General features: G+C 38.9%; 1 protein-coding gene across 1 annotated transcript in view; it reads left to right on the top strand.

Moving 5' to 3' along the window:
- LOC130600818 (cytochrome b5 reductase 4) overlaps window positions 1-27,008 on the top strand; it is a 48,088-nt gene that overhangs the window by 6,190 nt on the left and 14,890 nt on the right. The window contains exons 4-11 of the mRNA XM_057412441.1: window positions 639-723; window positions 4,411-4,449; window positions 7,864-7,918; window positions 9,543-9,600; window positions 9,699-9,792; window positions 10,357-10,389; window positions 11,051-11,173; window positions 21,596-21,736. Coding sequence (XP_057268424.1) covers window positions 639-723; window positions 4,411-4,449; window positions 7,864-7,918; window positions 9,543-9,600; window positions 9,699-9,792; window positions 10,357-10,389; window positions 11,051-11,173; window positions 21,596-21,736 — 628 coding nt within the window. The remainder of the gene's footprint in view (window positions 1-638; window positions 724-4,410; window positions 4,450-7,863; window positions 7,919-9,542; window positions 9,601-9,698; window positions 9,793-10,356; window positions 10,390-11,050; window positions 11,174-21,595; window positions 21,737-27,008) is intronic.

The raw sequence follows: 27,008 nt of genomic DNA, 5'->3' as shown, positions 1-27,008 counted from the left end.
TTCTTGTGGTGTTGCCCTGGATGCCTTATCAGAGTTGTCTTTTCTGCCATCCATTTCTCTACAAGTTCTTCAGTTATGGTCTGTAAAGCTACTGCTTTTTCTTCACTTTACTTGACTTTCTAAAATAGGTAATTTCCAAATAATTCAATGATAGTAAGACAGAAACAAACAGAAGTACACCAACTTGGGAGGAGATGTTTGTGTGCCTAAACTACTGTTCATCATGTTTGTTACCTTCATCCCTTTTCCCTTACCTCTTCCTGTGCATCTAAACAAAACTAATTACCTTTGCGGTAGAGACAAGGTCTTTATTCTGTTAATTGCGTAGCACACATCTTAAAAGTGCTTTTCTGAAATATTTTCTGTAGTTCAAAGTTATGATATTGAGATACTGCAAAACATAAAATGATTAAACTATCTACTTTTTTCACTTAATTACATGTTATCTGTCATAGAAGTAAAAATAAGTACTAAGCAATGTAATAATGAGTCTTTAAAAAAAAAACACCACAAAACCGCTGCTAAGTGAATTACGTCAGCCACTACGAAAAAATTAATCTTTCTGTTTTTCTATTTCAGTGCTTAGGACACCATAGTAAGAATTACAAATTTTATAAAAACATATTTTGTTACTATAGGTTCATCGCTGGGTCAATTATGAATCGATGCTGAAGGAATGTCTTGTTGGGAGAATGGCTGTCAAGCCTATTACTGCCCCAAAAGGTGAGGTTTTTAAGAATGCAGTAATGTCTACTATGCTGTATTAAAAAATTATCTGGAAATTGCAAGGAATCCTCTTTACAGGGAGAGCCTATTCTGGCATAGAGATGAAGGCTGTTGCAAATATTCAGTCTTTTTACAGCAGGTACCTGAAGATGAATCTGGTTTATGCATGGAAACTTTTTTAAGTGATGGACTGCTGCATTTTTTTCTTTTTAGTCACCAGAAACAGACGTGCATGTGTTGTGGGCATATATATATATATATATATATGTATGTATGTATGTATGTATGTATACATATATACATATATATATGTATACATATATACATATATATATATATGTATACATATATATATGATTTGTTGGGTTTTTTCTCCCACATCCCTGTTTCTCCTTCTGATCCCTGGGGGCAAACTGTCATACCTCTCTTAGCTTGAAATAAAGTTAGTATTTTCAGTCTGGTGATTTCAGCAGCAGATGTGTCTGGCAAGTTGCGTATATATTGAGATCTTTGAATACACTTTATGAACAGTTATCCTTTCCAGAATGCTTTATTTGGTTCTTTAGTTCAAATTTAGTTGGAAAAGATTTTGCTGAGACAACAGACTCCTCTGAGCCAGGACAGCAAGAGATTTAGTATATTGTCTAAAATGCCTATGATGGTTTCCAGAGAGTTTAATCTTCAGTATTTGTTTCGGTTTGTAGGCCACAGCAAAAATTTCTTATAGGTCGGAAGCAGACTCTGTTATTGGAGTATTGACCCTTAGCACAACGGCAGGGAAAACATGAGGAAATTAATAGTTGCAGCTCTTCTTCTCAAATTCCTTGGCATCTTTTAGTTCACAAATTCATCTCTTGTAGCTCTTAAGCTTCTGGCAAGGTGCACCACATACCTCCTTAGCACTTATATCGCCTAACGGTTAGGTTGAGTTTGGTCTGTACATGAAGAATAATATCTTATATCTCCATGTGGCTGGGTAGCTGTTTCCAGTGTGGAGCTTCTGGGGAGAATGCACCAAAGTATGAAGAAACCTCAAAAATGTAACTGCTTAATGGAGTCGAGGTGTTACAGATAAATTACTGCTACTTTGTCAGCTCAGTGAGAAATTTAAAAGTAAACCTGACTTTTGCAACTAGAAGGTATTCTTGAGACATGTCTTTGCTCCTGCCAGCTATGACAGTCTGTTTTCTGCTGTATACTTTTTTGGCTTTCCTCCATAGTAGGACTCTTCTGTCTGTTTTGCTGGAGCAAATTTTGCAGGATGAAAGTTGCCAACTCCATAAAACCAGTTCCATTGCTTGTGTCTGTTAGCCATTTCAGGCTTAAAAAAAAATGTAATCTCACTAAGAATCAACCAGATTAGACTGGATTTGCTAAAATTCTTCACTGTAAAATTCTCAAAGTTGACTTTGAGGTCAAAAGCATGATTAACTAACTTCACTATCAGCCAGCAATAGTTGTAGTCTTGCATCCTTCCAGAAAGACCTTATTCAGCAAAGTTTGCGTTTGAAAACGGAATAATACTAAGTAAGGTGCATGTTTTTGAATGTAGAATTAAGTGGGCTCGTAAATATCAAGGAAAGACAGGACTTCAAATTATGGAATATAGTGGTGTGGTTTTTTTTGTGACAAGCTGAGTGTTTGGCATTAGGCAAGTGTTGGTACTTGCTGTTTTATACAGTCTCAATACAGTGCAGGTAGGGCATATATAGGTTTGTTGGGGCATTACTGAAAGATTTGTGGTTTAACTTAGTTTTTCTTCCTGTGTTCTGGTGTATTTTTCAAAGATGGTACAATTATTTGGTCATCAAACTGTATGAGGAAGCTATTGTCCTTGCATACTCTAGTGTGCTATTTCTTTAGGAAAGAAGAGTCTTTTGAAAATGGTGGTTACAAGTGATGTTTTGTCAACTTGTCTATTGGGAATGCTACTTAATGGTATGGTAGTGGCTAATAGGAAATTCTGAAGTGTCCCTTCACTTCCCTGAAGTGTTACGGTGGATCTGTGCACTGAAACATGTAGTGTTTATACTTCCTGAGAAGACCAGTGCAGTAACCAGAGCAGTCCTCAGGCATGTAAGAGATGTTTTCAGTGTCTCCCTCAACAAACGCATACAGCATTAAACTGCTTGCTTTCGCTTCAGGGTGCTCAGCTCTAAACACTAGTAAGGACATTAGTTTGTTGTCTGGTATTTTTCAATCCTGATAATGTTTATCAGGCACATTAGTACATGTCCCTGTGTTACTTCAATGGTAACGTAACTTAGGAGTCGGAATGCATATTGTAATACTCTTAATTCAGTGAGGTTAGACTGAGAGCTATGGTGTCATCCAAGGAAGAGAGGTAGGGCTGTGTCTTGGAAATGCCTCGAACTGTCCTTAAAACTGCAATGCCAGTTTTGGTGCAGTTTGTTAAAATGTCGTGATGTGAGAGCAGACTTTTGAACACAAAAAATTACCTTTCATCAGAAATGACATTTTGTAAATTACTTGCCTATCCTTTCAGAAAGCTTGAAGTGATGTACTCTAGAATAAGAATACACAGGCATCTGGGTGAACTGTCCCATTTATCTTGAGGTTTTTTTGTTGTGGCATAACATGAAAGCCTTTGATGAACACAATTCTTGGGCAGCTCTGAAGTTATTTTGCACTATTGTATGTGTGGTGTTTTGTTCCAGGAACATTTCCTTCACTTGCAGTGGCATTTTTCCCCTGGCAGTGGCTGCTGTGATGCAGAGCCCTGAAAGGGATTCAGAAGAGCAGGGGAGAAAAGTTCATGTTTTGATTTTCATAAAAGGGAGCAGAAGGAACACACTGCTGTTTCTCCCACTTCCCCAAAACTGGCTCCAATCAAAGAGAATATAAAATTCACCTTTATATTGAGACATTGAGATGTGCAATGTAGAAAAGGCAGAAAGGGGCCTGGGCACATCCAAAGAGCTTAGTTTCACCAATTTGCTGTGAGCAGAAGGTTATGTGGCTGAGAGGTGCAGTGCCTTTCCACTCAAGTTGAGCACCTTATCTATGACATGATAAAATGTTTTATTCACCTGCTTGGTTGTTTTTTTTGTTTATTTAGTTATTGTTTTGATGTTTTGGTTTTTAGGGTTTTTTATTTCTGCTAGTTGTTGTGTGTTTGGAATAGTTGCATACCGTGGATTTAATGAAAAATTCAGATAGTAACTTGTTAAATAAACTAATTTGACAGAAGGAGCTTACAGAAGCATTATTTTTTTTCCCTTGGGTTTCTGCCAAGGATTTGGTTTCGATTTCCAGACGCTGGATTGGTCAGATTCAGTTTCAACTAAGTGTTGTCACAACACAAGTGTCATTGAAGGTCTGACAGATCTAGTGAGTTTCTTAGCTGTGAAGTTTATAATTGCAAAAGATAATCTGTGGTGTTTGTTTTGAAATGCTGGAGTTCTTGCTTTTCCTGCCCTTTAGTGCTGTGCAACTTCTGGCATGTTTAACATGCTATTTGTTTAATTATATATAATCTTGGAATGGCAACCAGTGCTGCATTTATTTGAAACTTCTTGACATACAGAGCATCCTGGTCAATCTGTTAATGTTTTGGAAGGTTTAGTTGTGGATTCTTACTTAGCTTATTTCTTTAGCATGATGTGTGCAAGTACTGTGCTGCAACTTCTTACTGTGGTGCTCATTTTTTCTTAATGTTTGTAGAGATTACTTCTGTGTCTGAAGAGAAGAAACAGCTTAATGGTAAGTATTCACCTGGAGTGAGGCAAGGAGTGAATCTGAAACTTAGTTAATATTATTGAATGAGCAGTGTTTGTCCAGGCTTCTCTCTGTCATTATGTTTGAATCTGATGTTGAGGCTTTAGTGATCTGTGGAAATTACAGAAGGCAGAATCCTAATCAGGTATTGTGAATTCAGTGTTTAAAAGTATTTAAAAGGCTGCTCTAGAGCAGTATAGATAAGGGAAGTATGAGATGGATGAGCTTTCTGTTTGACTGAGACTAGTTAGGTCACAAATACTGTGTGCTGTAGAAATCCTCTGTATCAGAAAAGATAGGTGGCCATAGGGTTGGAGTAGCAGGGTCAAGACAAGATAGTTCAGGTTGGAAGGAACATCTGTAGCTTGTTCTGTCTGGTCTCCTGCTCAAAGATAGATGGTGTATGATACTGCTCATGAGCAATCTCACCCTTATGGGAAGAGGTGAGGAGACAAGGTATGGTATTTTGGTTTTTCACCCTTCTGCCAATTTTTCATTGCAGCTTGTCTATTGCCTCTTGTCCTTCTCTGGAGAAGCATCTGGCCGTCTTCTCTATAATTCCTTCTCTCCCACCTCCTTCTCTTTAGCTAGTTGACGACTACATTTGGATTTCCTCCTTAGCCTTTTCTTCTGCAGGCTGAACACCCACAGTTCCCTCACTGTCCTTTCATATGTTATGCTGCTCCAGCTGCTGACCATTTTGGTGGCCTTTCTCTGGACTTGTTCTGGTATATCAACATCTGTCCTGCACCGGGGAGCCCAAACTGGACACAGTACTCCAGATTGGCCTCGCAAATGCTGACCAGAGAGGAAGAATTGCTTCCCTTGAACTGACGGCTGTACTCTTGTCCAGGATAAAGTTGGCCTTCATCACAACAAAGATGCAGTTATCTGCCCAAGTTTGGCTTGTCTACCAAGTTATTGGGAGATTCTCTGCAAAGCTCCTTTCTGTCTAGACAGGCCTCCTGCTTGTTTTGTTGCATCAGATTTATTTTCCTTCCCCTGGTGCAAAATTTTGTGTTGCTTCTGAGCTTCATGGAACTTTTGTCAGCCTGTTTCTTCAGTTGGTCTACATCCCTTCAAATGGCAGCCATAACTGTTTGTGTTTTGACTGCTTTTTATGCTTTGTAGTTGCTCACTTCCTTCCTGATAGTGGGACATTGTGTGCCCTTCAGGTTCCTAATGACACTATGAAACACTATCGGCATTCCCTGTTCTTAGGTATTAGTTCTGTAACTAGCCACCAGTTGGACTTTGGACTGCTGATCAAACCTTTTGTGACTGACAGTCCTACTAATTTTCTATCCAGATTTTAACCCACATATTAAGCCCAGCTCTCTCCAATGTGGCTATGAGGATAATGTGAGAAACTTATCACTAGCCTTGCTCTCCCATGGGATTCTGTGAAGCAGTTCCCAGAATTAAGTAAAGTTTGCTCTCATGAGATGCAGAGCTATAATTCTGCTGTTCATCCTGGTCACCTTAAACTCTTTCATTTCATGTCTGCTATTAGCCTTTGGCTTCACCACCAGCTTTTCTTTACTTATGACCACCATGACCAGTAGAGCACTTTACTTAATTGCTTTATTGATCACCTGAATCATAGAAATACTGTCTTTTTATTGCAGTGTGACTTCTTGTTTTCACATAGCATCATACAGCATTGCAGAATAATTCATAAATAACTTGGTTTGCCAGAAAGCTCTGTTTTATTGTGGCTGTTCACATATTTCTCTTGACCTGCAAAATCAAAGAGGAGCACGTATGACCGTGAATTTCTCTTACCCGTGGAGGCCAACCTAAGCATATGATATATGCCATAGAATCAGAATGGTTTGGGTTGGAAGGGACCTTAATGATCACCTAATTCCAACCCCCTGCTGTGGGCCGGGACATCTTCCACTAGACCTGATTGCCCCAAGCCCCGTCTAACCTGGCCTTGAACACTGCCAGGGATGGGACAGCCCTAGCTTTTCTGGGCAACCTGTGCCAGCACCTCACCACCCTCACAGTGGAGATTTTTTTTCCTGATATCTGATCTAAATCTACCCTCTTTCGTTTTAAGGCCATTTTCCTTTGTCCTATCCCTACAGGCTCTTGTAAAAAGTCTCTCTCCAGCTGTCCTCAAGGAGGGCTTAGCCTTTGAGAAGGCTTTTTTGTTAGGTAATTGGTTTTCTTTTGCAAGGGTCTGACTGCTGTGCCATTTAACTTCCTTGGAAGCTGCAGATGGTGTATACTTTAGAGGCAATTAAGGATCAAAGAATAAGTAATTCCAGCAAGTGTTAACTGCTTTGGGTTAATTCCCCCTTTTGGATGATGAAATAGTTTTGACAGATTGGATTAGATGTGAGTGGCTTTCTGTTTATCTACTTTCCACATGGTGGAGCTACTCAATTACTATGTTTAAGCTTGTAGTCAAACTGCAAAATTTACTAGCATTTAGAAGAGGATAATCTACGTAACTGGGAATTCATACATTATTTGATGCATAGCCATTTCATGTTTGCAAGGTTTAATTTGAATGACCTTGAATCTAGAATTTACCAACTGTTATCTGAGACCTCTACTGAGCTATTGTCCAGGAAAACTGCTGTTCATGTGGAGTTACAAATCATTCTATATTTCTGTCTGTGCAGCTGTCTCCATCATGATCCTATATAAGTATTTTGTTTTAAAAGCAACTGCAATTCTTCATCAGTTTTATCTGTCATCTCTGCTCAAGTTTTTGCCAAATACGCTAAGTTTCTGTTAGGCCAGAGATTAGTATAGCTGATATTTTCAAAGACTGACCAAGTGTTGCCTCCCACAAAAGCTTCTTCAGACTGTTTCACGTTGTTTAATTATTAAAGTGAGTAACTGAATTCTGTGAAAATTCCTAGAGAAGTGCAAAGTAGATTAACTGGCTGATGTGAAATTGACCTTGTGAATTAAGTGAGACCAGATATCTCAAGTTGAATTTGTTCATCTGAATTGCATTAACAAATACTTCTGTTAAAGGAGATTCATTCCAATAACCCTTCTTCCATGCTTCATTATCACAAAGTGTGAAAGCACAAGCTAGTAACGGATGAAACTGGGACTGGGCTATGTGTACTGGAAGGGTTGCATGCACAGGTTCTGCCATATATGGAATACATTTTCTGAAGTAGAACTTCATGTTTTAGGAGCTTACTCTCCAAAAGAAAGTGCTGAATAAAAATAAAATTTAAAAAGTGCATGGATGCCTCTGGCTGCCTGAAGAAATGAAGCCACTAAATGTTGTGGAGGGGTATTTAGAACATTCAGTTTCTAAACCCCAAAATATGTCTGATTCTGATTTCGATTCTCAGAATCTCTGATTCTGATTTTGATTAAGCGAGCATCACAGTAAATATCTTAATGACTCTCTCCTCATTCTAGGTATGCTTCCTAAGAAGAAAGTACCGTGTACTTCTTCTAAAGATTTAACTCCAAGGTAAACTTTTTTCTTTTGTTGTCTGTCAAACGTTCTATTTAATAGTTCTGTGCGGTTCTTAGAAAATACAAGCAACTTCTTCCATGGTTAGCTCTTGATGTTTCAGCTAAATGAGTGTATATCATTAGCAGCCTATTTCAGGTAGGAAAGCTGAGGTTCAGGCTTAAACAACTTGCCAAGGTCATGTTGACTGTATAGGCAGATGGTGATGCAAGGTTCTCTGCTTGCTCTGTTGGTTTCTAATGCTTGCAGTGCCTCCCATCATAAAAAAATGCATGGTCCATATTTGTAGGCTTTTCATCCTTGCTTCTTGAGAAAGCTCCTAGAAAATTATTCCAACTGGCCTGCTTACTTCTTTGACTTTAGTTGATCTGTCCATTAATGTATGAGTTGGTATGCCTTGGAAAAGTACTCTGTTTCAAGCTGAAGTATAGTAAGATATGATAGCCATATGCAAGTTTCTACAATATGCAAAGCGAAGCAGGCGCTAAAACCCCACTGTGGTATCCCTGCTGTTGTCCCTGAGGTATCTTTTTGCTCCATGATACCTTGAGTCACCAGGGTTTATTTTCTCCCTGTGCATAAAAATGTCCTGTAAATGTGTAATTTGTGGGCTAGCTACATGCAGTCATACAAAATATTGTGGCTTGTGAACAACTGGAAATGTGGCTTGCCTTCTGAAGTGATCCCCAAACCTTTCTGCCTTTCTTCCTGTGTCTAGCATTTTCTGGTGTGTGATATGTGCAGCCTAGAATGTGTTGGCTGTCAAGAGTGTCTACTGGGAGGGACATTCTCCTCTTTTGCTTTTTTTTTTTTTTTTTTTTTTTCTGGTCCAGGAGTGCAAACAGTAGATGGAAGTGGCTAGAACACTGGGGAGAAGAGAAGGTGGCAGCAATGTAGGTGCGAGGGGTTAACTTTGTTGTGGGGATAGAATTGACTTTCACTGGCGGGGCTTGCAACCCATATAGAAGTTAAGTGAGAACTATAGATGTCTGTGGTGGAGAGCAAGGCATGAGATTGTCAGACATATGGTCCTGATGAAAATGAGTAGAGAAAGGAATAGCTTTTCTGGGTTAGGTGGGTAAGTTACTTCTTGGCAAGTATATGTCCATATGAACCCCTCCAATTATCATTTGGAGGCTTTCGGTTTCATACCTTTCTCTGGATTTATTGCAAGATTTGGGCAGCTTGGGAACATAGGAATGCAAAATCTTGATTTGTGGAGATGAAAGGAACTGTGGTTTTGTGGTATGTGAATGCAATCTATAATTCTTGGAAGCCACCCTGGCTGTATAATAATTCTGTCTGCAGTCAAGATTATCATCATCACCTTAGTAAGGTTCCTATACTGCAAAGAGGATGCAGGTGCTTTTTATGTAAAACTAACACCATATAATTTTAGCTACAATGTGCTAACGATCAGGGTGTGTAATTAGACTCTTTTGTTATCTTAACAGTATTTTCAAAACCATTAGCTCTGGACTTACCTATTCAAAAAATAGTAAATAGTGTATTTGGCTTGTAAATTCATGAAAGCTCTACTTGAAAACTGCTAGTTAAATATATTTTGGTATACCCAAAGAAAGTATATATTCTTCTCTTTACTGGATTTCTTGTTTTACAGTTATGACTGGTTCCAAACAGATAGTTTGATCACCATTGCCGTATATACTAAGCAGAAGGTAAGTGTATTTTATGAAAGGGAGAATTACAGGATCCATTTGTGATCCAGCTTGAATTCTGAGAGAACTTTATTCAAATGTTTTTTTTTCCATGAAAGGGTATGAATGCAGACTCGGTGATACTTGACTGTGAAGACAAACGATTAAGGGGAGAGATAATCGTGGATGACTACTCATATCTTTTAGAAGTTGGTAGGTACAATAATTTTGCAATTTGAAAGTACTACATTTTCATTCTGCTTTATTAAACTCTCATCAGACCATATGTTTTTTACAGATACCATTTAATATGTTCCTTCTCTTTCATTAGAGGTAATTAAAGTACCTTGTTGTAAATGAATTACATTGTTTATCAACTCACATCTTCATCTGTTTAGTATCTATTGAATTTTTACATGTGGAATAAAGCGTGATAAGAAATTGATGTTTATGTAGACTTTTTCTTCAAGCGTATTTTTGATAGTTATTAAGATGCCCTTATTTGAAAGGGCAAGTGGAATGATGTAGATAAATGCAGATTGGTAGCTGTACATGAGTCAGTGTTAAAAGTAATGGGGGGGGAAAACAATGCCTTTGTTAATGTTATGTAGTAGGCCTGCAGAAGTAACAAGGGAAATTTCAGGGCCTGATAAAGATTCATAGAGTTCTAGGTGATTAGTTCATTCAGTACTCCTAGCCTTAAACTGTGTGCGTATTTGACAACTAGAATGTAATTTTGTTTTTGCTTAACATGGAGTTTGTTTCTCTTAATTTCAGATTTGAATCATGCCGTTCAAGAAGACGTGGCTGGTAAGTGCCATCTCTTGCAGCCCTTGTGTATCAATTCTAATATCAGAAAGTGGAACTTCAGTTTGTTTTTCTGACTTGCCAGGCACTTTACAATTTTGCTTACCACCAGGTTCTGACACAATCAGATCAATCCAAATCATTTATTTATTTGTTTTAATTGTGGCATTTGGACCTGTGAAAGTAATACATTGATGGTGCTTTGATTCCTATGAGTATGACTAAATGTTAAAATCATTAAAGTTGGTTCTGTGGTGTATTTTTAAACTTTGCTTAGACTGGGATTTTCTAGCTTTTAATTACTCAAATGGCCTTGAGAAGAAAGGTACTAGTAAATAGTGGTATTTACCAATTTTAAGTAAAGGAGGACTCTGAATTCATGAGCCTTCTTTTTGAACTCAAGGGCTGCGAAGCTTTTCACAATGTGTTTGTTTTAAATAAGATACATTAATTATGCATAAGTGCTTGTTGTTTTAAATGCACTGTAAAGCATTATAGAGATATCAAATTAAATATACTTCCAGCTATCTTAATGTAACAGGTTAATTCCATGTGTCTTGAGAAATGACTAATTCTTCTAAAATGTAATTATAATGGAGGAGTAAAATTTTTTTTTGTACAGAGTGTAATTAAAAGTAACGATATGAAACCTTTTAATTTTTAGTAAATATTGCTGAAAAAGTTGGGAAAGTAGAGATTATCTTAAAGAAAAAGGATAACGTTCATTGGAAAATTCTGGGACAGCCCTTGGAGAATCATAATACGTTTATGAAACGTACGGACAGAGGTAAGCAGTTTCATGCCCATGTTACCAGCTGTTGTAACCCTTTTTTGAGCTTGTTAGTCATGTTTGGTCTCTCCCAGGATTTTCTTTTTCTGTAGTCATACCTTCATTTCTTTCAGCATTGTTATCTGGTCTCATTGGAAGCTGGTCAGGAATTCTCTCTGAAAGGGTTCAGCTTAGAGGTGTTTGTCTTTGCTTTGCTGGCTTGTTTTGTCCCACAGTGGAATTGGAGGTTTTCCAGGCTTGCAGAAAGACTGGAAGAACCTAATAGAGGAAGGTAAAGACTGCTTGAGCATTGTTCTGTCTTGTGGCTACCTGTGTGCTCAATACCCTTTCTGTCCATATGAAAACTTCAGTAGACCCTGAGGAGATAATGACTGACACAAGTCCATGCACTGTAGGAGTAACTGTAGTGAAGGAATAAAAAAAAACTCCACTTCCAGCTTTACTGCATCTATAGTAATGTTGTTCTAGCAGACTACATCTTTGTAACTTGAGATGTGATTATTTAAGGACTTCAAGCCATGTGTAGGTATCAAAGCCAGCCTTGAATAAGCTGATGTGTCTGCAAGAAGCAGTAGTTGTTGTATGAGTTCAGTTGTGGTACCAGAATAGTGTGAACTTGATGCAGCACCAAAACGTATTACCCTGATCAATGTACTGCTTTTTTTTTATACCTATATTTGAAATTTCTGCACAATCACATTATGTAACATCAGGAGCATGCTTGTACTACTGCAGCTGTCCAGTTTCTTAGGAGCCTCCTTGACCTTTTGCCTGACAATGCTCAAAAATTGACTGATGTTAGTCTGCCTTATCATGTGTGAAAGCAAGGCTGTACACTTGTAAGAGCTAATTAAATGTTCACCATGTTGTACACCTCTTACTGGCTCTCATTTGTGCTACTTAAGCCTTTAAAGTTGAGACGTTACTGTGTTACAAAAAGGAAGACCAGCTGCATAAAAGCATCTCTCTTTCACTCCCTTTAGCTTATGTAGAATGTAATTTTCCTCATGACAGTTTTAGCAACTATTGAGTCATGCACTTTAAAATCAGATTTTTCAATATAATCCTCTGTATTTAAGGGGATACAACCTGGAATAATATGTTGTCCACTGTCCATTGCTCATTTTCTCCCTCCTTGCCATTTTTTATGATTAAGAAAAACAAAATGAGAAAATAAGAAAGAACAAGAGCTGTACAATATAGTGGCTTTATGGATCCTTTGGATATTAATAAGGCAAGGATGATTTGATACAGTTATCAGAAATACAAACTGAGCATTAATAACCAATGCATCCTAGATGATTGTTCTGCCTTTTTTTTTCCTAAGAAGTCAGTCTCCAAAATAGCATTTGTTCTGTTATTCAGAGAAGTATTACAGGTTTTGGATAACTTTATTATGTATCACTGATGAGTTCAGATGAGTTTAAATTGAACCTCCAGACAACTGAAGTTAAAGGACTTGCTGAGCCTAGGTTTCTTCAGTTTCCTGATTACAAAGGTAACGAATCTAGCAAATATATTGGTGTCTATGGCTTTTTAATCCATACTCCAGAAACTTTTATTCTGCAGGTTATTTAATTTTGGAACTTCAATTTTAAAATGGAACATGCCAGGAGGTTTATAGAGCAAGAGTGTTCAGGCCTAGATATCTGTCCTTTATTCCATTGCTGTGCTTTCAACTCGGCCATAGAATCTACATGTTGGAAGCTTTTTTTCACTCAGTTTAGTCTAAAGTAGCCACTTTCTGTTTCTGCTTAGAATTGCACTGCCTTTTACTCCATTTTTAATTTTGCTTCCACTTCTGTGGGTGCAAAATAATGTTACAGGTGAAGAAACTCGCGCCTTGCACAGTGTGAGTACAGAAATAACAATTAACAACTCCAGATAATATCCCTATCTTTATTGGGTGTGCGTTTATTTTTGTATGCAAAACTGCTTTTTCTGAAGCAAAATTACTTTATGCTGGAAATGATATAATCAAGACTTCCAGCCTGGTAAGTAATTTTATCATGGCTGGAAAGAGCAGGTGGAACAGCTGGCATAAGATATATTGGGATTTGAGTGTGAGCAGCAGAAGCAGTACCAGTGTTGAAGTAGTTCCTTGTGAGAGCTGCTTTGCTTCCAAGATGTAAACTGGCTAGTTAAAGCTATAAAATAGCTTAATATCTAGTATTTCTATGCAGCACTACATATAGGGTAGCACAGATGCCTTGTGTTAAATATTCTGTTCTTTTTTTTCACTTGGATTTATGTATCTTCCACTGCTTAATCTCAGCATTGCCTTTTCTTTCTGATGAATGTGAGAGTCTTAAGACACTGTAACTGATGATTTCCAGTTCTGAAAATCTGGGAACAGATTCAGCAGTAGTGTTATCTTATGTCTGATTTTATTTATTTTGTTCAAGTTTTGTGTATTTGTAGTTCTTTTGGAAAGAGCTTAGTTCTTTTGGAAAGTTACTGATACTTTGATACTTTCTAATAGAAGTAATAATTTTATTCAGAATATTTCCACACTTCCAGTTTTGTGGCAGGATTATTCTAAGGCTATGAATAGTAGTAAGTGCTTATGGGAGCACTGATGTTTAATTCCTTGGGGTTTTCTTATCTTGTTTTTCTATAATTTCTTTTTTGATAATTTCACACATTTACATTTTATTTAAATCACAGGCAGAAGGGCTGAAAATCAGGCAAGACTGACACTTGAATACTTTACTTGATTTTATGTTATTACTTGTTCACATGACAGCATTCATGAATGAATTTGTGATTTGTGATGTGAGGGGGTGACCACCACAACCCTCCTAAGTGCCTGTACTTTTATTTTGCCAGTGGCCAGTTCTAAATTCTACAGAAAAAGAGGTGAAGCTGTTCTTCAGAGGCAGTGGTGCAATGCAGAGATGATACTGGAAGCCTGTGATAACTACTTGCTATGAAGAATCAATTAGCATAACCCCTTTCTCCCCCTCATCTGGGAGTATCACTTTCCCAGCTTAAATTGCCTATGGACTCTCAAATTCCTGCTGAGTTTAGACTAACGTTTTGGCCAGTGTATCTGTTAGCTAACTGAGAGGAAGGAACAGAATTGTGGAATTTCTTCAAAGTTGAGGGGAATTTTAAAACAAATATTGATGTAGTTTCAGGAACTACACTGTGTCTTAGGATGTCTCAGTAGATTCAGAGGAATATTAATACTGTTTCTGCTCCTTATGAAGGATTAAGTGCTTAGTTAGATTAAGTGCTTAGTAATTATTTATACCAACAGTATTTAATTGAAAGCACAATTCAGTATAATTAGATTGTTAGTGTAGGGAAGTTGGTGACATTACTCTTAGCTAGCTATTATGAAACTGTTCATTAGGAAGCATAAACAAAAGCTAATGGTCTTAGTGCCAGCATCCTGTGACATTTAAATGCAGTATTAAAAAAGGAAGGTAGAACTTTCTTGTTTAAACAAACACCAAACAAACAAAACCCACAGTGCAATGATATAGTACAGTTTTTCACCTAGGTATTAAGGCATGATTTTCTTGTAGGTGCCTTTTCTGGGAAATAAGGTATGGAAGCTCACTCATGAGGGGATAGGTTGTGATCAGCACTGCATATCATGGTTCTGTGTCGAGGTGGAATTGCAGTGAAGTCTTGGAGGTTACAGGCAAGCACTGTAATACTGTTACATAGATCTGCATTTTATCAAAGATCTTTTCAAAAGACAGCAACTGGGAAAGAAAAAGAAAAACAAACCAACCACCAAAACCCACCCAAACTTGAATTTCAGCGTTGTTCACCTTTGGTTGGTAAAACAGATCTTTTAACTTTGTGTGCATGTGTGTATCAATGTGCTAGTAGGTTTTGTGGAAAAAACTGAATTCTGCCAAATTATCATCAAGACTTTCACCACTGACCATTTAAAATAAAACTTCATTGCTGAGTACAAATCTGCTCCTGATGCCCCTTCAAAAGACTTGTTGCTCTGAATAAAAAACATTGCATGTACATGAAGAACCCAGTAGGCAAAAGAATGATATTCTCCAGAAAGTATCTCATTGCAGGGGGGTTGAACTAGATGACCTTTGAAGGTCCCTTCCAACCCAAACTATTCTGTGATTCTGTGTATCAAGGTGATGTATTTCTTGATTCTAGCAGAGGAGGAAATTCAGTTTAGAGGGTGATTAGCCTGTGGTTGCATTGGGTTTACATAGCAGGGTTTTGGTAGCAGTGATTGCTCTGAGAATTGATCAGGAGCTGTGATGTCTGCAGAAAGTTTGGTCAAACCTAACTTCCTCGCTCATTGCTTTCTATACTTTGAGAATCAGGATTTATTGCTGGGCGCTTGCATCATTCTCCAGAATTGCAGAGCAGTGTCTTTTGCTTTGTATTTTGTATATTTGTATGTCTTTAGTATCTGACAATTAACTTGGCTTTATGGGTTCCTGACAGCAACTATTCTCCTTCATCTTGCTCCCAGAGGCTGTTGTTCTCTTGCTGAAAGGCTTTTCTGCATTGCCAGTTGTTCTTGTAGCTCCAGATTTTATTGGAACCACTGATAATGAACTAATTTTAGTTAATGTAGCGAAGAGGATAACTTAAACTAGGGGTTTGCTTAGACCTGGAAAGGCGTCTGTTCTCAGAAATCAAATGGATTGAATTGGCATTAAAGTTCTATATGGCAAATTAAAAAGAAAAAGGGGGAGGTAAAGGTTAATCTGTTACATGTGGGAATTTGTCAGGTTGGAAAGGTCAGAAAATTGTTGGGAAATGGTGAATCAGATGATAAATCAGTTTAACTTCTCTCTCTACTCACAAATATCTGGAAAAGTATTAGCTGTTCAGTATTGTGACCTATATTACCAACCTCACAAATTCTTTCAAGTAAGTCTTAAGTTTGCAGAATTAACAGCAATTCTAGCATTTTTATACATATATATATATCTGGAGAACTGCTGTTTTGCTTTAGTTCAAGGTGAAGATTAGTATGAAATGGACTGTTGCCTTATACTTTTCAGCGCTGTAGGCATTCTTTTGATGTATCTGAAATGTGGCTCATTCAAAATAAGCAGTTTGTAGGATGTTAGTTAAAAGATGTGAGAAAACAGTAAAGATCTCCATGTCAGAGGCTTCGCATCATGTCTCTGTACACATTTCTAGTAGATAACTCTCTAGTAGGTATTTGAATAACTTAAGAAAGTACGTGTATGCAGAAAAATGCCATGGCTACCTGCTGTGGCAATAGTGGTGCATAATGAATTTGATACTAATTTAGCCCATGCACAAATTGCATATGCAGCTAAGATCTAGTAACCTGCATGTATATTTCCACGCATATGTATTTAGACAGTTGACCTTCTAGCAGAGTTTATTTATACCCTTGGAAATAAAGCCAGTTAGAAGCATGGCTGACCTGGAACAGTTTGTTTAAACTCTTAACCTTTAAGCATTTTGTGAATAAATACTATTTGTTTGAAAGCTTTCCTCTATTTAAAATTATTTTGTTTCTGTTGTGGTTGAATTGGAAGGCTGTGATCCTATGCTTATTGAAGAACACAATTTAACAGCAATGGCCATTCCTTCAGGTAGCAGTTGACTGCACCATCATGGAACCCTCTAACTAATCCCCAGGTGCCTTCAACTCTTTGGCTGTTTAATCCAGAATATCTGGGAGCAGCAAAATGGTAATAATGCTGCATTAAGGAACTGCAGTACAGATAAGTTGCTTGGAAAATGGCAATTCATTAGATGAAGCCACTGAAATACTCAAAGCAACCCTTTCTGCCCTGGGGAAGAAGAGTGGGTGGGCTAGCTTTCTGAGACCCTCTCAAGCTGCTCTTGTTTTGTTTTTTTTTAACGTCCAGCAATTGGTGTCTGTTCTTGAACTGTAGTCCTAGTCAAAAATGAAGTTCAGCCAGCTTTACTGAGTTAGGGTTCCCTTTAGTGGTGCTGTTGGAGCTAAGAGAGCAGGGAAGCAATGGCAGCAGTCACTTGAGCTGCAGCAATGCCTAGAGTTTTGTTAACATTTTGTCTTGCATTTAAGGAAGATTTCACTCTAGACTTGCAGAAGTCCTCTGTCAGACAGGACTCGGTTAAGAGTTGTTGTTGAGGAAGAATTTTGGCTGACTTCAGGATTTCGGCCGTCTACAAGTGATGTACACTCATTACAGTAATAAATTCCATTCCTATTCAAAAGAGCATTGGCATGTGACTTAAATCAGAAAGTAAAGAAGCATCTGCTATTGCAGTGGCAAAAATACGAAAGGATAAGGTACTTCTTGTAACTATTAAGATGTAAAGATATAGTGGAATCAGAGACTAGTGGAAATAGTGGACTCAAACATAGTTGAAAGTTACCTTTGGAAGTCATGTGGTCTAGCCTCCTGCTTGAAGCTGTCCAGTCAAAGTCTGAGTATCTCCAAGAACAGAGGCTCTGGGCAGCCTGTGTTTGCCCCAGTGTTTGGCAACACCACCCTCATGCTGATGCCTAGTTGGAATTTCCTGAGTTGCAGCTTGTATCCTTTGCATCTCATCCTGTTTCATGAGTAGCTCAGCTATTGATGCTAGTGACTTGAGTGTTTTTCAGTAACATGAGAAAAAGAGGGGAGAAGAAATGTTACTTCAGTGAAATTACTTCAGTGCAGAAAGTGTGGTTAAAAGGGTGTCATGCTCAAGTATTCTCATATTTGAGCCTGTCAAATTTTGAAAGGCTTTATGTGAAAATATTTACTAGAAATGGTTATAAATTTTACATTGAAAATGGCAAATGACATGTGTCGGGGTCCGATTGGAGGAAAACCCCAGTGCTGGACCTTGTTTCAGCTCATGATCCCAAGAGTGAAATTAAGATACAAATGAGGTCAAGTACCGTAATCGAACAATTTATTTTACAAAAAGAGTTATTATAAAAAAGAGAAATTATTGTAATAAAGGGTTAGCAATAGGACAGATTGAAAAAAAGGCAGAGAATGAAGTAAGAATTTGGGGTGCAGAGAGAGAGAGAGAGTCACCACCATGAATCCAGTGGTGTTCAGGGATCGGTTGGTGGTGGTGGTGGGAGTTCTTCAGGGTTTGTAGTCAGTATCAGAGCAGAGTGTCCCCCAAGAGTTGTTGGTGAGTATCGTCATGGAGGCATCCCTCTGGAGTCCCCTTGAAGGTACCCCATGGAGTGTGTCTCATTGAGTTGCCCTTATGGTGATGTCTCATGGAAGGTGTCCCTCAAGGTCTGTAGCAGTCATCGGTGGCGAGTGTCCTCACAGAAGTGTCCTTCTGGAGTAATCCTCATGGCCATGGCTCCTTGGTGATGTCCCTCTTGGTGCTGTATCTCTTGGGGATTACCTTTCTTTCTCCTTTTGTAAAGAGTTGAGGGTTGAGTCCCTCTGCTCTTCATGTCACATATTACATGTTCCTGGTGGACCAATTTCCCTGGTCCTGCAGCCAGCTCTTTGACACACATGTGTCTGCAGCAGCTCTTGGGGTAATAGCTCACACCAATCCTCAAAGTAATGGACAGAAGAATCTTAGCTCTTTCCCACTCATCCCTCAGGCGATGGATGGTGAAGTCCCAGTTCAGGTCCTCACGCCCTTCTCCCAAGCAATGGATGGAAGAGTCTTATCTCAACTCCTCCCTCCCATCTCTGAGACAAACGATAGGTGGATTTCCATCTCAGCTTCTCAGACCAATCTTTGAGACAATAGACAGTGAAATCTGATTTCGAATCAGTCTCTCACAGCATGGTAAGATTATTGTAGGGAACAGGATACTTGGTTTGGAATCATAAAGTTTAGATAGTGCTGCTTCCACTATTGTACAGCCTGTTACACTTCCTGACCTGTTTAGGCAGGGTGATACCGTCCTCATACTGATATTTCAGGTTAGAACTAAAATTCTAGGGCTTATTATTATACAAAGACTTAGATGAAAAATGCTCTTCTAAAGGTAGAACAGGAAGAATCACTTCTGGTCATCTTCAGTTTACACTTCCAGTTTTGTATCTGGTTTTCTGCAGTATGCTGTCACTTGCCTTATATGGCAATTGTTATTTCAGGAAAGTTGGGGTACTTACAGAATCATATAATGGTTAGGGTTGGATGGGACCTTAAAGCTCATCTAGTTCCAGCACCCCTGCCCTGGTCAGGGATACCTTCCACTAGACCAGGTTGCTCAAAGCCCCATCAAAAATAAAATTCAAGTCTCTCCAGTTTAGAAAAAAGGATGTCATGCAGGACAGTGTCCAATGCATTGCACAAGTTCAGGTAGATGTCACTTGCTCATCTCTTATCCACCAATACTGTAACCCCATTGTAGAAGGCCACCTACCAAATTTGTCAGGCACGATCTGCCATTAGTGAAGCCATATTTGCTGTCACAGATCACCTCGTTGTTGTCCATGTGTCTTAGCGTAGTTTTTCGTGGGATATGATGCATGATCTTGCCAGTCACAGAGATGGGAATGACTGGCCTGTAGTTCCCCGGCACTTCCTTTCTTTCACTTTTCAAAAATGGGAGTTGTTTCCTCTTTTTCAGTCCATGTGACAGTGGACTGCGACAGCTCATCAAATATGATGGTTAATGGTTTAGCAACTTCATCTGCAAGTTCCCTCAGAACCATGGATACATCTCAGCAGGTTCCATGGACTTGTGCACCATCAGGTTGCTTAGATGGTCTCAAACCTGATCTTCTCCTACAGCAGGTGGTTCTCCATGCAACCAGTCCATGCATTTGCCTTCTGCAGCTTGGGCAGTGTGGCTGGTTGCCTGTGAAGACTGCGACAAAAAACTCTGCTATTTATTTCCAAGTGGTCAAATACTAACCTATTGTGCTAATGGTAAAAGGCCAGTGTCAGTTAATAGAGTATGATACTTGAGAGTTGAGGAATGCCTTCCTATATTTGGCATTTGTTAAATTAACATTTGTAAGCATGTTTCTTTCCAGAACAAAAGCTACCAAGTGGTTGTTGTTGCATCTGTGCCCTTTGCTCTTTCAAGTACTTATTCCTGGCTGCTTTATGCCTACTTATGTTCTGCAGTCTCTGGCTCTAATCAGCAGGGCATAGCCCTCTATTTTGATGTGTTTTCAAATCCTCTCTTAGATTGTGAAGTGATTTAATGATGTAGATTACATAGCTCAGGATGGCTGCTTAGTTAAAACAGGTGTAGGTCTGGCCAGCCTTACAATGAGTGCTTTGCCACAGAGATCATTTTCAGGGTAAGTGATGGGTTATTGCTCCTGTAGTAGCAGAAACAGAATAAATGGCTTATCTTGCTCTGAGCTTGCTGCAGGTATAGAGAAAACAAATTAAGCTTCCATCAGGTTTTGGTGAAACTGTTACAGCTTTCCCCCTTTGTCCTTGAACAAAGCTAAATATTCCTTCCCTTTTCCTGATAGTATTTTTTTTTTCTCCATCACTAACAGGTATATATAAGGGTTTGTTTGTTTGGGGTTTTTATAATTATTCTAATTAGCTATGTTCTTTGCCTAATTTCTTTCTCATTTTCTTAAACTTTTCGTGGAAATGCAGACCTTTCATAGTGATTATTTCATTGTTATTCTTGCTTTCTTTTTTTCAGTTACCTTTTGCCTGGCATTTAATTGATGCACAGGTTGAAAGTCACTGTGTTTGAGACCCGCATCCTCAACCCCAGAACAGCTGTGTCAACAAAAATCTGTGCTGTGCATATGACCTTGTAGTTGATTTAAGTAAGCATGTGAACATATAACTGGAGTTGATAATTTCTAGCTAGCCAAAAGGCACCAATTCTTGTCTAAAAGACTGATAATGCTCTGTTGCCTATGTAGGCACAGATGTTAGTCTCATTTTATATTGTGTGTAAGCATTTAATACTTACACATTTTGTGTGTAAGCATTTAATACTTACACATTTTGTGTGTAAGTATTGGTATTGTGTACCTGAACTTGCAAAGCTGTATCGGAAGTTCTCGTGCTAACAGCAGTGAAAGTACAACAGTGTGGGGTCGTCAAGTCAATGAATTTCCGAGATGCTGGGTTTAGGTAGTCTGTTGCTGAGGAACTGTGGTGCTGTGCCTAGCTTACATTTCATTTGCATTACCCAGGCTGGTTTTAGTCTGCATCTATGCATGCTTGCTGCAGTTATATGGTGAATTTAGTGCAGATGAAGTGTAGCAAAAGGGGTTCTGTTTTCTGCTAGTGTTTGGTGGTTTTCTGCTCCTTCCCAGTCAATGCTGATAACTCACATATTCAGTTTGTTGTAAACCTAGTCTAAGGTTATAAGTGAGTCCTTAGTCCAAAATTAGAAAAATAATTTTAAGTATACAAGGTATACTACAGTTTGTAGTCTTTTTATAATTGTCTGTAGTGAAATACACACCTTTCTCCATCTCTTACTAAAAGATGCATAAGTATAGAAAGACGGATTGAGACTTAAGTAACAAGTGAAACCATGTTTTTTAGGACTGTTCTACAGAAAATGTAAGCTGGTTTCTAAGACGGAAGTTACCCATGACACCAAGCTCTTCTGCTTACTGTTGCCTGAGAGCACACATCTCCGTGTTCCCACTGGACAACATGTTTACCTCAAACAAATCATTGCAGGTAAGAAAAATTAAGAATGTAACAATGTGTATGTTAACAAATCCCTTTTTGTAATCTTGGGAGAATGCAAAGTCCATGGCAACTGATTCCCTGGTTGTAGTAAGAAAGTCTCTGCTTCCAGGATCACAGTCAGTGCTTAGTAATGAACAGACTGGATTAATACTGCTGGAAAGATAACTGTTAAAGTGGATGGTACTTACTTGACCTTACCAGCTCTTCTTTCAACTCCCTTTAATACAATTTCTCTGCTGAAGTAGTGCTGTTCAGATTTGGTGGGCAGGGGGAAGCTCATCGTATATGTGTTATATACAATTATCCAGTTCCTTTCAGTTTACAGCCTTTTTGGCATGTGGAGGGTAATGTTGCAATTTTGCCCCCCCCCCCCTTTTTTTTTTTTCAGAGGTATTTATAGTAGTCCTGGTAACATTGCTTTACAATCCTGCTGTATATTAGCCGTAACATGAGGTTGTGAGAAAAATGCGTCTTGAAAAAGCATTGTTTAAGTGTTATTCTTTCAAATTTTGTAAAAGGTGAACTTAAAATGAGAGGTCAAAGAAATAACTGGTTTATTTTCTTAAGGATAATTTTTAACATTTATATACTAATGGTTATGCTGGTCACTGTATGTCACATTGAAGGAGGGTTTTACCCCAAACATTTATGTTCAGTGGGTCTGTCAAGGTCCCAGGAAAGCTGAGACCCTTGAGCCTGATTAGCCTGTCGGAGCCCTCTGCAGGTGGTCCCCTGGACAGCATGCTGTACTGGAGTTTGATTTGACTGTCCTGCTTGAGGATTCGCGATAATGGACTCACTCATCAAGTTAATTACTCAGGTTCCCAGAAACTCACACAATATAGATCTTGGAGGAGAATTTTTATTATAGAAATTTCTAACTGACTGAGGTTCAAATATTGCAGTTGACAGTATACTAACTGCAAGAACAAGTGTGAAATAACTTCACAAAAGCCAGCTAAAGTTAGTCATTAAGCACATTAGAGTATAGCTCTTAGCCACTAAGCATCCCTATACCCTCAGAGAAGGGTCTTTGACCTGGGGTATGATTTTTAGTATTATAATGAGAGTATAATGAGGATAGTTCATCTAAAGGACACCCTAATCATTTTTTTCTACACATGAAGTCACAGGCAGCCAAGAAGGCCAACAACATCCCAGCCTGTGTCAGAAATAGTGTGGTGAGCAGGACTAGGGAAGTAATAATCCTGCTAAAACTGATGCTACTGAGGCCACACCTCAAATAATCTGTTCAGTTTTTGGTCCCTCACTACAAGAGAGAATGAGGTGCCAGAGCAGGTCCAGAGAAGGGCAGCAAAGTGGTGAGGAGCCTGGAGCACAAGTCTTATGAGGAATGGTTGAGGGAATTGGGATTGTTTAGTCTGGAGAAGAGAAGAGTTGGGGGGATGGGGACGGGACGTTATTGCTGTTTACAACTACCTGAAAGGGAAGGCAGAGAGAAGAGGCAGATGGTCTCTTTCCCCAAGTAACAGGACAGGAAGTAATGGCCTCAAGCTGCACCAGGGAAGGTTTAGACTGGATATTAGGAAAAAATTCTTCACCAAAAGGGCGATCAGGTATTGGAACAGGTTGCGCACAGAAGTGGTAGAATCAGTGTCCCTGGAAGTGTTCAGTAGCCATGTAGATGAGACCCTTAGTTGACATGGTTTAGTGGTAGACATAGCAGTCCCGGGGTAATGGTTGGTCTTGATGATCTTAAAGGTGTTTCCCAACCTAGTTGTGATGTCCATGTGTCCGGAAGTACTTGACTTCAAGGGCAGTCATTCCTTATTAGAGGTTCATCAGTCCTGTTTTCCTTAATCCACCTACACAAGGCTAGAGCTTCCTTTCCCGCTATCAAGTCTCATAAGTCAGTATTGTTCTCAGGTCTCCTAACCTTATAGGAAGCGTGTTATCTGTTCAGGCATTTTCACAGGTTACTTAACACAAGTTAAAATTATTTTACCTCTATGCCTATGGAGCTTGAGTGACTCAGTCACACTCTTTGTTACTGATGGGTGTAAAATTCCCTTGCTTTGCTTTTCATAATGCAAGTGTAGTTTGCTTGTTTGGCAGCTGTGTGCGGTTTATCAATGCATGGTGCTTTCAAGTTCCCACTCCTGCAGGGAGTACAACAGAGCCTGGCTGCGGGGCCTTCACTCCGCTCCACCCTCCGTTCAGTTTCTCAGCATATGCCAAGATTGCAGGGTTGCCTGGGGAACTATCTTCTGGGAGACTCTGTGCATGCCAACCGCATTCCATGCTGGAAGTAGCAGCTGCATTTTACCCTAAAATTTCCTTAATGTTATATTATAACTTTGGGGGTTTGGAGGATTGGTCTCTAATTTCCCCCATTTTCCCACATAATCCACACGGTGACTATAGTCACTCAAGCTTCATAATATTTAGTCTGATTAGGGATGTCTTCCGCATATATAGTATGTGGATTGTCATGCATGTACACATTCTCCGGGGGAAAGTGATAAATGACTCACTTTACAATAATCCAGATTCTAATCTACAATACAGTGATGAAGAGCAAAATAGTTAATATCAGTTAGAATAGCAACAAGGTGAAGCATGTTGTTGAGAATTCCTGTAGCAGTTGGTGACCATCCAAGAAGAGTTCCCCACTGGTGTTCTGCATCTTTCTTTGCTCATTCCAGCACATGATGTATTTCTTCTGCGTCATGATAGACAGCAATTAATCTTTTGCCAATTGTCCTGATCTTGCTTCAGCAACCATTTCAGGTCTTCATATTGTAGCAATTTTCTTATTAAATTGAGATTCATCCCAATAGGGGTAGGCAGTAGGTCTTGAATTAGCATCTCATCAGTCAGTAAGATGTGACAGGAGCTGAGTAAGTGAAATCACATCCTATAATCTCAACAAAATTACAAACACAAATAGTTGAGTGATTGTTTGTATTCCAGGTAATATTATCTTTGTGTATAAAATCACAGAGTTTCCATGCTTGTGCATCCTTTGCCAATACATACAATTACAGTTTCAAAGTTTTCATTAGGATGTATTTCAAAATGGCAAACATTCTGTTCAGAGTCAAGACAAATGTCTTGAGCTTTGAAGGTATTACTCTCAAATAAATCCTTGCTGTTTGCACGCAATGCTTGAATGGATATTGCCATTTATTTCCATCCTTTGGGGCCCATGCTCTAGGGGATAGAATATAGCTCCATTGTGATTCAGTACTAACAATGATTGGGTATATAGTATAAACTGAAGCATTGTGTATAGTTAACACAAAAGCTGTGGCCATGCTGTTGATGGGATCGTAAGTAAAATTTACTAAATACCACCAGGACTGGAACTTTTTCAAAAAGTCAATTGCATTATCCCAAATTACTTCCCGAATTTCAGTGGGTAGGGTACCTTCTTCACCATCTCATATCTTTTACCAGTGTTATAAATGTGAGAGACAGTTTGGTAGGGGGCTGAGTTAGTGAATATGCTTGTTCAATATGAATCTTGAATTGAATACCCAAGCTCAAATGAGAGTTGAGTCTGTCTAGTGACACATTGTGAGTGCTGAAAGGGGTAGTTTTGAAGTATACCAGCATTCTTGGAACTAGATGATCTTAAGGTCCTTTCCAACCCTAACCATTCTATGATTCATGTCTAAAAGGATAGATATGTACACTGTCTTCTCCTTCAGCATAGTTTACAATAATGTGGAAGACTGTCATGCATTTAGTGTGCTTTTCAATTCAGCATCCTATCAAAATGATGTCTCCTTTAATTACCCTTAAAGATGGTATTTGTTGATTTTTTTTAATTTTTTTTTTTTTTTTATTTTCACTTGCATAGTCCACTCTTGCCTGTAAGAGGTGATGTTATGGTGTAGAACTACTGCAGACAAATTTAGACCAGGCTTAGGCACGTCTGGAAGTATGTACATCTCTATCCATGGCCACAAAAATGTCACAATTTGCATTTGACAATCACAAAATCAAACAATAGTTCTACATTACATGTTCCCCAGGAACAAAATGCAAGTATGTGTAAAAGCAAAATAGCACCAGCAATCTGATTCTGGTATTTCATAGCAAGACTTCTTGTTGTTACCTGGTTTAGAAAGATTAGTATGATATATTTCAATGGCTTTTTCATGGATTGATCCCTTGATTGCCCAGCACCCTTATTTGTATTTCTTCCTCTGGCATTGCTTGGAGTGCTAATGCTTCAGAAGTGGTACTTAGCGAGTTATGTCAATCTTTTTTATGTATAGTTTCTCCCACTTCTACTCATGCTATGCATATACTTCAGTTCCATGCACAACTACAGTGGCTAAGTTTAAGTGTGTTTTACTGGAATGTAGCTTCAAGTGTACTAAAGGTAGGCTTGGGAACATGGCCACTCTAGAGTTTTCAGGCCACAGGTTACAAGAGCCATCATTGCCAGCACCTGGAATATTAGCATGGGTGCAGCATTGCTCTTTGCCATCTTAAAATTTGGGTTTCCAGCTGACCATGCACTGTAGAAATAGCACCACAGCTAAAATAGATGACATATTTGTGTGTATGCATTCACGGTTGGTATAGGCTAATCCTTCCATCCATAGGCAGTTCATTCAGGGTTCCTGCAAGAAAAAAGAGATGCCATGTGCTCGGTTGAAAATACAACCGGCGGGTGTTAGTTAAGAGGAGGGTAAAATCCATCGGGTACTGATCCCATGTACATTTCCTGAGTAATTCCTAGCTTCCCAGTCATAGAGGTTCTTGGGAGTGATGAGTACCATGGGCACTGTCCCAGTTTGAGGCATCTGCACTGATACAGATTGTCCAGCATAAAACCCAGTAGGGTATTCCCTAGATTTAGTGGAGACTTTTGGAGCAATTGTGATAGTGAATACAGAACAGGCTTTAGTTTTTGGTCAACTATCTCCTCCATCTGTTGTTTAGTTGATAGACAGTTGACAGATAGGCATATGGCAATCACAGGTGACGCTCAGATTCATGAGTTTTAGCAAATTGCTTAAACAACCTATTAGTATGTTCAATAATACCATTGGCTTGGAGGGTAATAGGGGATGTGAAATACCCAGCAAATTCCCTCTTCTTTGGCTCAGTCTTGTACTACAGTAGCTGTGAAGTGTGTCCCATTATCACTTTGAATTTCCTCTGGAAAGGGGAGTGTACTAAACTACTGTTTGAAGCCTCTTACCATGATTTCCCTGCTCACTGATGCAAACTTAGTTGTCCTGGTGAGGCTAGAAATAACTTCCACTCCTACCAGGATAAA

This window comes from Pezoporus wallicus, unplaced genomic scaffold (genome assembly GCF_028554395.1).
Source record: "Pezoporus wallicus isolate ANWC-B61680 ecotype Strahan unplaced genomic scaffold, APGP_CSIRO_Pwel_v1 contig_4788, whole genome shotgun sequence".
In the NCBI taxonomy this organism is placed as follows: domain Eukaryota; kingdom Metazoa; phylum Chordata; class Aves; order Psittaciformes; family Psittacidae; genus Pezoporus; species Pezoporus wallicus.
The sequence above is the reverse complement of the archived record's forward strand: the minus strand, read 5'-3'. Positions and strand labels throughout refer to the sequence as shown.